Source organism: Protopterus annectens, chromosome 2.part1 (genome assembly GCF_019279795.1).
Source record: "Protopterus annectens isolate FY-2018-M chromosome 2.part1, PAN1.0, whole genome shotgun sequence".
Lineage (NCBI taxonomy): Eukaryota > Metazoa > Chordata > Ceratodontiformes > Protopteridae > Protopterus > Protopterus annectens.
The window spans coordinates 748,121,668-748,134,062 of NC_056729.1; the positions used below are offsets into that span (position 1 = coordinate 748,121,668).

General features: G+C 36.3%; 1 protein-coding gene across 2 annotated transcripts in view; it reads right to left on the reverse strand.

The window, feature by feature from the left end:
* Nucleotides 1-2,650: 2,650 nt before the first annotated feature.
* The window catches only part of FRG1 (FSHD region gene 1), a 466,841-nt gene continuing 457,096 nt past the window's right edge, over nucleotides 2,651-12,395 (reverse strand). For both annotated transcript variants that reach the window (XM_044062473.1, XM_044062472.1), the window contains exon 8: nucleotides 2,651-5,062. In XM_044062473.1, the coding sequence (XP_043918408.1) occupies nucleotides 5,026-5,062 (37 nt within the window). In that variant the 3' untranslated portion in view covers nucleotides 2,651-5,025. The remainder of the gene's footprint in view (nucleotides 5,063-12,395) is intronic.

Below are 12,395 nucleotides of genomic sequence, written 5' to 3' on the forward strand. Positions count from 1 at the left end.
TAAAAGACAGGAGTCGAGGTGATGCAGCAGTTCCTGTGTAACACTGGGAAAAACAGTGGGAAAAATGGGACTGAAAGTACACTATAATGCTTCTTATAAATATTAAGTGCATTAATATACCATGCTTCCTAAGACTGGGCAGTTGATGGAGAAAATAAATGACGAGCAGACATTTTTAATTTGTGCTGTGTCTTTTTTATCTTTGTACAAAGGAAAATACAGACATACTTGTAATATGCTATAAATGCAGTATTTTTATTTGATAGACATTTGTGCTCATCTCAATGGCACTGCTTGTGTTCATGTTGACCTCCCAACTGCTGTTTTCTAATCAGTCAAATATGGAGTTTGCCAGAGGTAGAAAGAATGTTAATGGGTGGTCAAAAGACTGCTCCTCTTTATTAGTAGGAAGCATTCCTAAAGTAGCTATGCATATCATTTCACAAAAGGCGATGATTAGGCAGAGAGACAGTAAACTGGGGAACCATGCAAAGGGCAAAACATACGGACATGACAAAAAATGTAATACTGATGAAATTTCATATAGTCAGCTCTGGGGAAGTGCGCTAAAAATGGAACAGAATGGAGCAGAAAACGACTATGCAGAAAGGAAATGATTAATACATTAAACACATGTCCACTGCAATTATGAATGAAAACATTACAGAGAAGATTGACATGCAGTGAAAGCTATGAATTTCTTTTGAGACTTACTGAAACCCACAGTTACCATAGCTAATAAGAGACTGAAGAAGCATATAACATAGAAAAAGTGCTGTGGTAGTTGTGATGTGTACTGAAAAAAGGAATAAAGGAAAAGTGGTATAAGTTCATTTAAAGTTGCGATGCATTAGGGATCAAGCCCAAATTCCCAGTTGCCTCACTGTCTAGTTAAATGACTTGCTTGGGGTCACAAAGTATGAAAAGAAGATGGAAAGATTCAGATTCAAACCATGTACTCTTAGCATTTGAATCAGAGGTTTAGCCCTCTCACTTCCTGCCAGATGCATCACAAGTTCAGTAAAAGGAATGGGATGCTGCAAGCCTGAATTCACTGGTTGTAAACATCAGGAGTGCAGCTTCCTGCAATTACAAAGAGTCATTTCTAAGTCCTGCAGAGCCCAGAGTATTAGTAGTACTTGTGGCATTATGAATGAGTCAGTTTTGCTGAAGACTGAAAAGAGAAAAACATAATGCCTGAAGACATCTGTTGCACAAAACAAAACGAACAAAAAAATTATCCAAACGTAAAGAATAGACATTTGGTAATATTTGGCTGCACAACAGCATAGTAGAGAGAAAAAGAACATAACATTAGTTAAAAAAAGGAAATGCAAGTGATAAGGGATTTCCTACAATATTCCACCCCCCCCCCCCAAAAAAAAAATCTTCCCACTGCAAGGACTGAAAAGTACAATTATTTTTCAGTCAGTTAATTTTACTGTGTCATTATCAGGGAGGCAGGTTTGCAGAAGTGATTTTCTGTACTTTAATAAAATAACTATATGAGCAGAATAATATGAAAAGATAGAGAATATAATGCTACACAACATCTGTGCCTCAGAAAAAATAAGTTATCCAAAGTTAAGGAATAGAAAGTTGGTTATATTTTGTTTTGAAACTTCATTATCAATAACCTGACATTAGTTATAAAACAAATGAAAATTTGCATATTCTACAACATTCAGATTAAAAAAATAAATAAATAAAAATAAAAATGTATCCACTGCAGGCACTGGGGAACATTTCTCAAATCCATTCCATTCCAGTACAGTCTGTCACACAAGAAACTGAAAGAATCTCTATGAGCAGGGACAGTTTTGTCACCTCAGAAATAGTATGTTAGGGACGGTCAATCATTCTTGGAGTACAAAAGGATACTTTGAACAAAGGCCTGCGATTTAGCTACTTTTTTGGTTGCAGTTGTATAACTCCTTAGTATAGTGTAAAACTGGCTCTGAGACTAACATAAATGAGGGTCATTCCAGGAAAAAAACAGTAGTCCTGTTACAGAAGGTATATGACAGTGAGGGACACTAATTCCCATTATATGGCAATGGGATGGGAATACAAAACTACTTTGTTACGTCTAGCATGACTCATATAAAACAGACTAGACATGGATTATGGGAAAGAGAAAGGGTTGAAGAAAAACAAGATCACGTTGATATGTTAAGCCCCACTGATGGAAAATTACATTAAAATGCTATAAGAAGCACTCAGGGAGTTACTTTGAGGTATAAAAATAGATCAGAAAACAGCGTGAAAAAAACAGATTTTTTGTTTAGTACTATGGGTGGAGTTTTCCTTTAAAACAATTTTCCCTGCATCTTTTTGAGTTGATTTCTCTCTTCTATTTTCCACAGACAGAATGTTTATTTTAAATCAGGAAGACCACCTACTTTGGGGAGATCTAAGGGACGGAAATTACGATAGACCTAATGTCAACATGAGGAAGCCTGCCTCACTCAGCATGCTTACATAAACAGATGTGGTGACCAACCAGCATACTACAGTTAAATGTTGAAGTTGATGGGTGCTGCTGTAATGAATACAAAATCTAATGGAGAATCAATGACAGAAAATACCCATGAAGAATAATTCCAGGCTAAGACAGACATAACTGGAGGAAAACAGTCTCACAAAATAATTTGTTAGCAAATGAGTTATACTTTATTTCAAGAGCATAGGAATCTGTGTTTCATCTTGGCAGATAAGCACTTAGTTTGCAGAAATTGACCAATTTCTCCAATTATGAAAGATGTGGTGTCATCTTCTCATACACACACTCCTTGGTCAGCAGACTTAGTATTACAAGACCCAAAAGTTGTTTTTTCCCCCGTAAATGAGGAAGAACTTAAGATTAAAAAATTAACCCAGCAACAATACTCACTGCAGACTGAACTTTGCTTCAAAATATTATAAGATAAAAAAAAAGAAACTGAAAGATAAGGACTAGTAATTCTGATAGTTTTAGTAAAATTTGGTTACTGGCTAGTTAAGTACACTGTCTAGATGTCAGCTAAGAAACTTATGAGACTCTGAAAGAAAATCAATTAGAAAAGGTGAGGAGAAAACATTGACTAGGAAGAATTCTGCAGTTGTTCAGCAAAAAGCAGTTCAAGCTCCAGCTTGGGTACAAGAGATAGTTTCCAGTAATTTATAAGAAAAAAATCAAATGTGCTCAAAAATGATTAAAATAAATGAAACACAGAGTATATCAACCCAAATAACAAAAGGCTGAGAAAGATAGGACCTTTAATGACTTTATTAAAAGTGCAAAAATCAGAAGTTGAAATGAAGAAAAGGTGGCCAAATATCAGACTGCTTAAGAAGAGCTGTTTCAAAAAATGGCAGAGTTAGAGGACACAGCATGCAAAGAAAGACTGAGGATTTTTCTGATGTACCAAAAAAACTGGAAGGAAGACTATATTAATTTTATGAAAGCACAAATAAGCAACTGGACATTGGTATTCCCCAGCAGGAATTAACTGAAAGGGCACATTGCGTGCATGTTGCAAACATAGGCTTGAGAAAGCAGCTAAGACCTACATTAGTAAAGATGCAATCATACAAGCAGAAAGAGATGATCCTGACAAAACTCTTGCAGAAGGGCAAAGTATTAAAAATTAGAAAAAGTAGAGTGCTTGCAGAAAAGGTATTTTTTTTTTTATTTATGGCCACACACCACACATTTTTAAAATCCTTTTTTTCCATATCTACAGAAAAAAGGTCAACAAGAACAACATAAAAGTAACAGATCCATGATTAAACTAATGCAAATAAGGAAATACTTTTAAATTTTATTTTAAACACAGCAATACACTACCACAAAACCGTCAAAGGTGGGAACTGTTTGACCTAATAAAACAACCTAACTTACCATAACCTAACAATTAGCCTATCTACCCTAATGAGTCAAAGAAAAGGGTAGAGGAAGGGGATACAAAAAAAGAAAATTAAATTTTTTAGCTATCCAAAATAAATACAGGAAAAGAGCCCTTGGAGGAACTTGTGACTTTCCTGCTTGTCCCCCCCCTTCTTATATGAAGTGATTCTGCAGCTCTGTTCACTACTATAAGACGCAAGTAATGTCTATTTGCCACTGACACTTTGTGTAGTAAACAGGATACTATTAATACTTCAAGGAAATATTTAATATGTAAAGTATGAAAATAAATGTAACAACCTTTGGTTGAACAATATATCTATACTCAATGTTTATGGGTCAGTGATGTAAAAATAACAGCAAGAATTTCCAACATATATTCACCTACTGTATGTATGAAAGTGCTTCTTTCCAAGAACTGCTTAAATAACATGGTCAGTTGCAAAGTATGTAGATGAACATCAAATGTGGAATAAAATAAGACCAAGCTAAAGAATATAGGCAAAAAGACTGGGACTGAATCTGAGAAGACCTTTTCTTCTGAAAGCGAACAGTGCTATATAGTCATATAACCATCATGCTGGGAAATAAACTGATAAGTACCTCCCAATAAAAAGATGTACGAATGGATCACTGACCATAACTCCTGTTTTGTGTGTTCTTGAAAAGAATTTTATGTAATTCAGTTTGAAAAGTTTACGTTTAAGGCAAATTTCTCAAAATCTGCTTCTCAAACAGTAGTTACAATTAGTGACCTAGTCATAACCCATTACACAGTTTCTTCTGTATAAGAAGAATCAGCAATTTGTTACATCTTAGGTTAGCCACTATAGGATTATCTGCTCTGTACAGACGAGAGTAACATTTGTATAAGTTAATGTGCAAAACAAAAAGACCAGAACATGGAAATTAGTACTCCTCTATAATAAGTACCAGACGTCTGTCATACGGAAAAATTACAGTGAAACTCTGATTTTTTTTTTAATTCATAAAATATGTAACATCAGTATTAAACAATGCGATACACTGACATTTTTACACATTTATATACAGATCCATACATTTTTAAAACACTGCATAGCTACAGCAAAAGAATCTTTCTAATAAAAAAAACAAAAAAAACATTGTCTTTGACTTCACTTGCAGTATCTATCAGCTTTCATTTTTGATCTCCTATTGAAAAGAAAAAAAAATGCATGAATGAAAACTGCTGCAGCTGGAAAATTTGATATACTGTTTCACAGTAAACATTCTGGATAAATACACTACTTTTGCTATCCAGTCAAATATGAAAAATAAAGCCCTTTGACTTGATTGACTTTGTTTAATAAAGTTAACAAGAAAGCAATACTGTAAATTCTTAGGGGAGACTGTAGAGTAAAACAAGCCTAACAGTGAAGTACAGCACAACTTCATGCTTGCTGTCAACTATTCATAGTACTTTAAAACAAAGTTTTTTTTTTCTTTCAAACACGTCAGAAAAAATAACTTTTAACATTTTTGATGGGAACCAGAAAGTGCAGTACAAATGCCAGCAAATGCAGTCTCTTCAAAGGGTCTTTTACTGTATGTTGTTGATGCTGTTTCGTTGTCTCATATAACCTATCAATCATCTCTGTGAAGCAGGGATGGAGAAAGGAAATTACCAGTAGTGATGAGGAACCATCGTATTGGAAGCAGATAACTAGGGAGAGAAAGACAAAATATTGGGATGAGGCCAAAAAGAAGTCTTTACTGCAGGTTAAAGACTTCCTTTCCAACAGGAATTAAAAACAAAGTGCAGGCAAAGAAAAAGGCAGAGAGGACTCTAAGTGAAAGAACAGCTCTGTGTTGAGTTTTCAGTTGAATCTAGAACAGAAGTTGCTATAAAAAAAGAACAGTTAGCAGGGCATTCAAAACATTAAATGATAACTATAAGAATCAGAATGGATTAGAAAAGATTAGGATGAGACATTAGCAAAGTATTACAAAGGAACAGTGGGAAGACATCTGCATGGCCCCTACATATGCAACAAAGTCAAAAAGATTTAGAATGTTTATATGAAAGTGTTTGCTTAGACAGTTTCATACCTCAAGCAGACCTCAACTAATCTTTCCTCAAGCTGATAACAAATGATGGAGATGTGATGAAAAAAGGAAGTGGTTAATGGGGAATGTTTCTTAGGAATGTAATGAGTAGGCAGATTTTTAAAAATTCCCAACAGAGTACTTTGTCAAAAATATTGAGAGAACGATTGTAACTAAGGAATGATTCTATTGATCTGGGATACAGGATCTGAATTGCCTAGACATAAGGCTTTACTAAGCCTAATGATATTGGCTTCCTGAAAAGCGATTGCTAGAAAATGAAAATGTAAATCAACCATATCAGAAGTACTGAATATTGTAAAGGCGATAAAAGAACTGGAGGTGGGATCTTTAGAAAAGGGAAGGAACAAATTACACAAAGAAAGAAAGATAAGTTGTGGGAGCAATACATGCAGAATAAGGTTGAGAGAGGAATGAAATTTAAGAGAAGACAGTAACCGAGTAATTTATGTAATGCTGAAATGAATGAAAATCATTAAAAATAAAACATATATACTGCATGAAAATACTAATGGTAAGGTTATTATTGCTTGTTTTCTTTTCTATTACTGTGTGTGTACCCATGTCACTTTTTAAAAATGATGTCACGCTTAAAACAGATTAAAAAAAAGCCCAGGTACTTTTTTTTTTTAATTGCAGAATAGGTATATGTATGTGCATGCATTTGTGTATATGGGAGCACATTAGCTAGTAAAATGTAAAGTAGTGATTTTTTTGCTGAACTGTTTATAATTTTTTACCAATTAAGCCATGAAGTAATTAACAAGTGGCACCGTGAATCACATTGGTACATCTAAGCAGAGAGTACAGATTGAGGACAGACATCAGCAACTGCTTGACGTATATGTTTGTATGCTGCATGAATCTTAAAAGTTAACTTTAATAATGGTGGAAAGAAAAAACTTGGTTTTACTAAAAAAGTGATCCCAAACACAAATATGTGCTGTGCTTCAATGTAAGTTTTTTTTTTCAGTTATTAAACAGCATCACTTGTCTAGCATTACCTGATAACCAGGTAAGCTTAGTGGATGCAACAGTCCAATTTTCAGGACCAACCTAGGAACACTGCATGATTAAATTACTTGCTCAGAGTCGCACAGTTTGAAAACAGAATTTAAGGGAACCAAGCTCAGTGCTACAGGATTAAGTTCATTAAAAGCCCAGAGCCTTAACCCTTGGAGCTAAACTGCCAGCCATTTGCCTTCAATGCGACAAAACTTGTAAGACTTCAAAGCAGTGAGACCGTCTGTGGCTATTTATCACTGTGTTAAACAAGCCACAAATGGGCTGACTACTAATGCATAAGAGTACATCTCTTGATATGAGGGAAATGGAGAAAAAAATATGTCAACAAGTGTCAATATTCCAGTCATTTCAAAATAGGTCCTCTGATAATTTATTGCTAAATGAACATAATGACTAGTTTGGCACTACATACCTGTCTGGGGAAGCTTAAAGGTCTGTACAGTCTTATTGATTATTATCTCTGCTGGGAACACACACTACACCGCTTATAACATAAGACTACTGTCCCTGAAGGTCTGTGTTAAAAACTAGCAAAATATATGTGAAGTATGTCTAGACTATATCAAATGCTTCACACTACTTCCATTACATACTTCACCTGATATAACTACAGCATGTGTATGAGACAGAGGGAGAGAGAGAGAGAGGGAGAGACGCAGACACTAAGTTTATTCAAATTTAATATCCAAACTATCTACCTGGCAAAGATGGATAGCGCCCTCACTGTGGTTCAGGTAATCCAAATTCAATTAGCAGCTTTGGTACCTGACAGTAAAGGCAGGGGAGATGGGAATACCCATTCTGGTGTGTGGGAATGAGCATTTAGGTGCACTTCATGATGACTCAACATGGAGAACGGAGACATGTGGGGGAGGGGGTTGCCCTCAGGAAGGGTGGAGCTGTGGCTGAGTCACCACTAACTAAAGCAGAATGATATACAGTCAATGCCTGTTCTTTTCTGGGAAAGGAAGGGTGTGCACAAGGGGTAAGAATGTATTGCATAATAAAATGCTCATTGGAAGCCTTTCCCAGGGTGCTTCAATTTCCTCAATGGTTCAAAACATTGACTGGTTAAAGTCTGGAGAAGGCTGGTTGGGTTCAGTAAACCCAGTAAAGGACAGATCCCTGGAAATAGCTGATGGTCAGCATCTGCGAGAAGCAAAAATATGAATGGAAGGGAGAGAACAGCAACTGTAAACCAAGAATACAGAAGTCCATCTGAAGTTCATATGAATCTGCAGTTAATAATAGTCTGTGTGCTTAAACACGAGGTACAGATTTAAGTTTCACAAAAATACAACAGTCCTTTACTTCAATTTTACCACAGCAGAGAAAATATATAAATTACAACAATTCATATCATTCACAAAGCACAAGCTCAAGACTAAAATGGGGTAGAACATGAAAAGCTTTAAATAAACTTCTAGTTCTGTATTACTCTTATTAATTAGACAAGACCCATAAAACACAAATATGCAATTTCAGGATGATTCTGAGACATAGAATTAATTTCAGTGGTGGCATTCTATGAGCTGCACAGTATGAGTATTGAGGCAGTGGGAATCAATGCTTCATTATTCAAATCCCAGATACCATCAGGTAAGTTACAAAGCTGCACTGTAAAAATGAAACCAACATCTTAGGATAGTAGATATGAGGGTCTCCTGCAGATGATCGAAATCCCAATAATTCGACTTTTATATGACCGAGACCATATGATCGACTTTTGGAATTACGAACGTTCAGAATGGACATCTCCGTATAGTGTGGAATGGGAAGATTTCCATCCACTGTAGTGCGATCTCGGAGTTGGTATATTTAAATTGCAGGGGGTGCAGGGGCTTGGCCCCCCTGCTAGCAACGTGTAGATACATTTTTTTTTTAAATGATGTTCAAAATTCCAAAAGTCAATTATATGGTCTTGGACATATGAAAGTCGGCTTTTTGGGATTTTGATCATCTATAGTAGACCCAGATATGAAAACAAGCAATAAAACCCAACAAGATCACTTCTGGGATTCACAGAATTTCTCTCCACCTATGTTAACTGCCCAATCCAGGCTGATTAATTACAGCAATGGTGAGAAACTCTTACTCACACACAAACTACAATCGGAATCAGAAAAACCTCATTAGCAGGTCACAACCAGGGATTTGGCATAATGGTTACGGTGTTCACTTTATAGACACAAGGTGCAGGATTCAAGTCTCACATGAGGTAATGGACTAGGCTTAAAAAATGGCCCACAGGGGCAGTTAGTCTAGTACTAATCTATGAATCTATGAGATTCCAAAAGAGCTGCTGTCAGAGTTAAGTCTGCTTTGATTCAAAAAGACTTACTCTCACAAGGTAAGTGCCTTACTTCACTGCATCACCTATCCTATATAAACAAGCTTTCACCAAGGTCCAGATTACAAAAGGCCTGCTCTCAGTGTAAATGGTCACTTACACTGACAGCAAATCTTTTGGAATCAAATGCCTACCTATATAAACAAGCTTTCACCAGGGTCCAGATTACAAAAGGCCAGCTCTCAGTGTAAATGGTCGCTTACACTGAGAGCAAATCTTTTGGAATCAGGCCCCATGTGTCTGATTCAATACTGCACTGTCAGACCTGACTGCACTGGTGTCCTCTTTATCACACAGCCCCCCCCCCCCACACACACACACACAGCTGTTGACACTCTCAGAAACACTCACCCATACACCAGCATCCATGCTCCAACACACACATCCAGACTTGCAATTCTCTAACCCACTCACTATGCGACCACCCAGGCAAACACACACATTCATGAAGCTAAGACTGATACAGAAACGTACAAAGACTTCTGCATCATGCTAATCCTTTCTAAATCCTAGGGAATTAATTCCACAAACAAATTGAGCATGTAACAACATACAGGTGGGCACTGTAGAAAACATGCACTAGTTTCAAATAAATGGCACAGAGCAGAAGATTGATACTGAACACATGGACAATTTAACCTTGCACAGGAATGAAATAATATTGGAAGAAATACACAAGTAAGCAGAAAAATAGAAAACTCAACAGAAACATATGTATTTGTTCAGTGTGAAATGTTTTGGCTGCAGCACTGGAGTGGTCTAAAATGAAAGGCACAGGAAATTTCTGAAGTGATCTTAAATAAAAGTTGCACTGGAAATTTCAAGTAAAAAAATATAAACTGCCGATGTACGAAGGTTGCATCTGTCAAATGAAACAAAAGCTCGTGACTCTGGATAAAATCAACATTTTAGCTCCAAGTTTAAAAACATTTTTTATGCCTCCCCCACAGCATACAATAAAATATTTTTAAAGTGTTACTTCCTTGCATATGGTACTAGTAGATGTTTGTAATATAATGGACCTTGGAATTTTTTTCTTTTTGGGTCTACTTAGTTAGCATTGTGAAATAAGCGATGTCTTGTTCTGGATTTGATTCCATGAAACTAACAATGTATTTCAGCCAGGAAAATGGGTTATCTGTACATTTCAGTTTTTAAAAGTATTGGAAAATCCTTAGGTAACAAAGCTAACCAAGTTATATTTAGTACAGTTTACAACACTTTGAAATTAATAATTATGTAACAAACTGACAAAATATTTCTTAGCATTGCAACTTGTGAAGTATGCCAATGCTAAGGGTGATGCGGGACGTTTTCGATAGCTGTAAACTTATTTGTTAAGCTTAATCTTACTGAATGTTGTTCCCTATCAAATACAGATCAAAAACTATGTATGGCTACAAAAAATAATGCTGTAATAGAGACAAAGTCCCCTCATACCCCTGCTTAGCAGCACTGAGCCTCAAGGTTGTTACAGATGTAGAATTCCCCCCAATAACACATACCATGGTGCCTACTTTTGTTGAATTTTATTTTTAGGTCACCTAGTTATGTATCTTGGCTAAGTGAGTAACTTCCCTTATGAGAAAGGTCTCTAAAAATAATATGCTGAAAATGCCAGCCTAAACATGAAAATAATGCCCAAATACTGGAAAGTAGTGAAATTTCAAAAGAACTGCAAACTCTCAATAACCTGAGTGGTTACAAAAATTATGAAACAGAATGCTCATGCTAGGGAACTATCTTTTGACTGATACAAAAATCTCTGCACAATTCAATACCGAAAGATGATTCACATTCTTGAGATCTTCTGGAACATAAGCTACACAAAGACAGTTATCACAGATACAGTTACTGATGTGAACCAAAAAGAAGACATATTAAAAATATTACGAAATATCTAACAACGTTCATTAAAAAAACTAAGATGTTTACCACAGTCAATGTTTGACTCCTAAGGAGTGAGTGTGCATCTTCAATTTGGTGAAAAATGCCATCCCAGCAGCTTAGGATGGAAACACAACGTGATGATCATATAGAGATGTAAGATATGACAATGGACTGTTTTTCTTGTTGCAGATGAAAAAAAGAAAGAAAGAAACAGATTTTCCCTTTATTTCAGGGACTGAATAGTGGCACACACAAGGCACCTGCAGGGTTCTGTTCTGGAACAAGAAACAGTGGGAGCAGGAACCTCTCCAACTGTTATTACTTATAGGTTTGGGTAAGAAACTACAATGAATGGATAACACACTAAGAATTCAATAAATGATTACTACATTATGCACATGACAGCCACTAACGAGATGGTGACATGGGTACAATGTCAGAAAGACTCCACATTTGTGGGGGGGGGGGGTTGGAAATAGCAGAGCGGGAGGAAAAAGAGAAACTGTTAATATAATTCTGGAAAACAGAGTTCTATTGGTCTCTGGCCACATCAGTAGAACGTCAGGGGAGAGCTTCATACAGGCATTTTCTAAGCAGTTTCAGGATGCCCTGTTCCAGGTTAATGCTAGTCCCATCCCACTGCTGCTGCTCCTTTGATCTTATCTAGTACATACATTATATTAAAGCGACACTATGCTATGCCATCTTCAGTTCTTCCAGCGAGACCCTTAAATCACAGGTTAAAATCTAGTGCAGTGAATAACAATTTAATGTTGTAAAGAAAGAATAACTGAAGGCTGTTATATAAAGTTTGAGAATACAATGCCATCCCCCCAAAAAGAAAGGGAATATTGGTTCTGCTGAGCTTCTCCTCAAAGATATGCTGTAATAGTCAATATTTCAGATAGCACTGCTTTCTCCGAGATGACTCTTGCAGCAGTGGCATTACAAATCAGCACAACAGCTAGCAGTTATGCAGAGTAGGCAAATACATGGATTGGTTCAATGAAATAGCTGAGACCATGTTCAGCATGAAAGAAGGACTGGCTCTTAAAGCTACCATGTCACTCTGAAAGAAAGGCCAAGGTGTGGTGTACATTAGGCTTAAATTCTGAAACTGTCCTATTAAAAGTTACTGAAACCAAGAAGAGT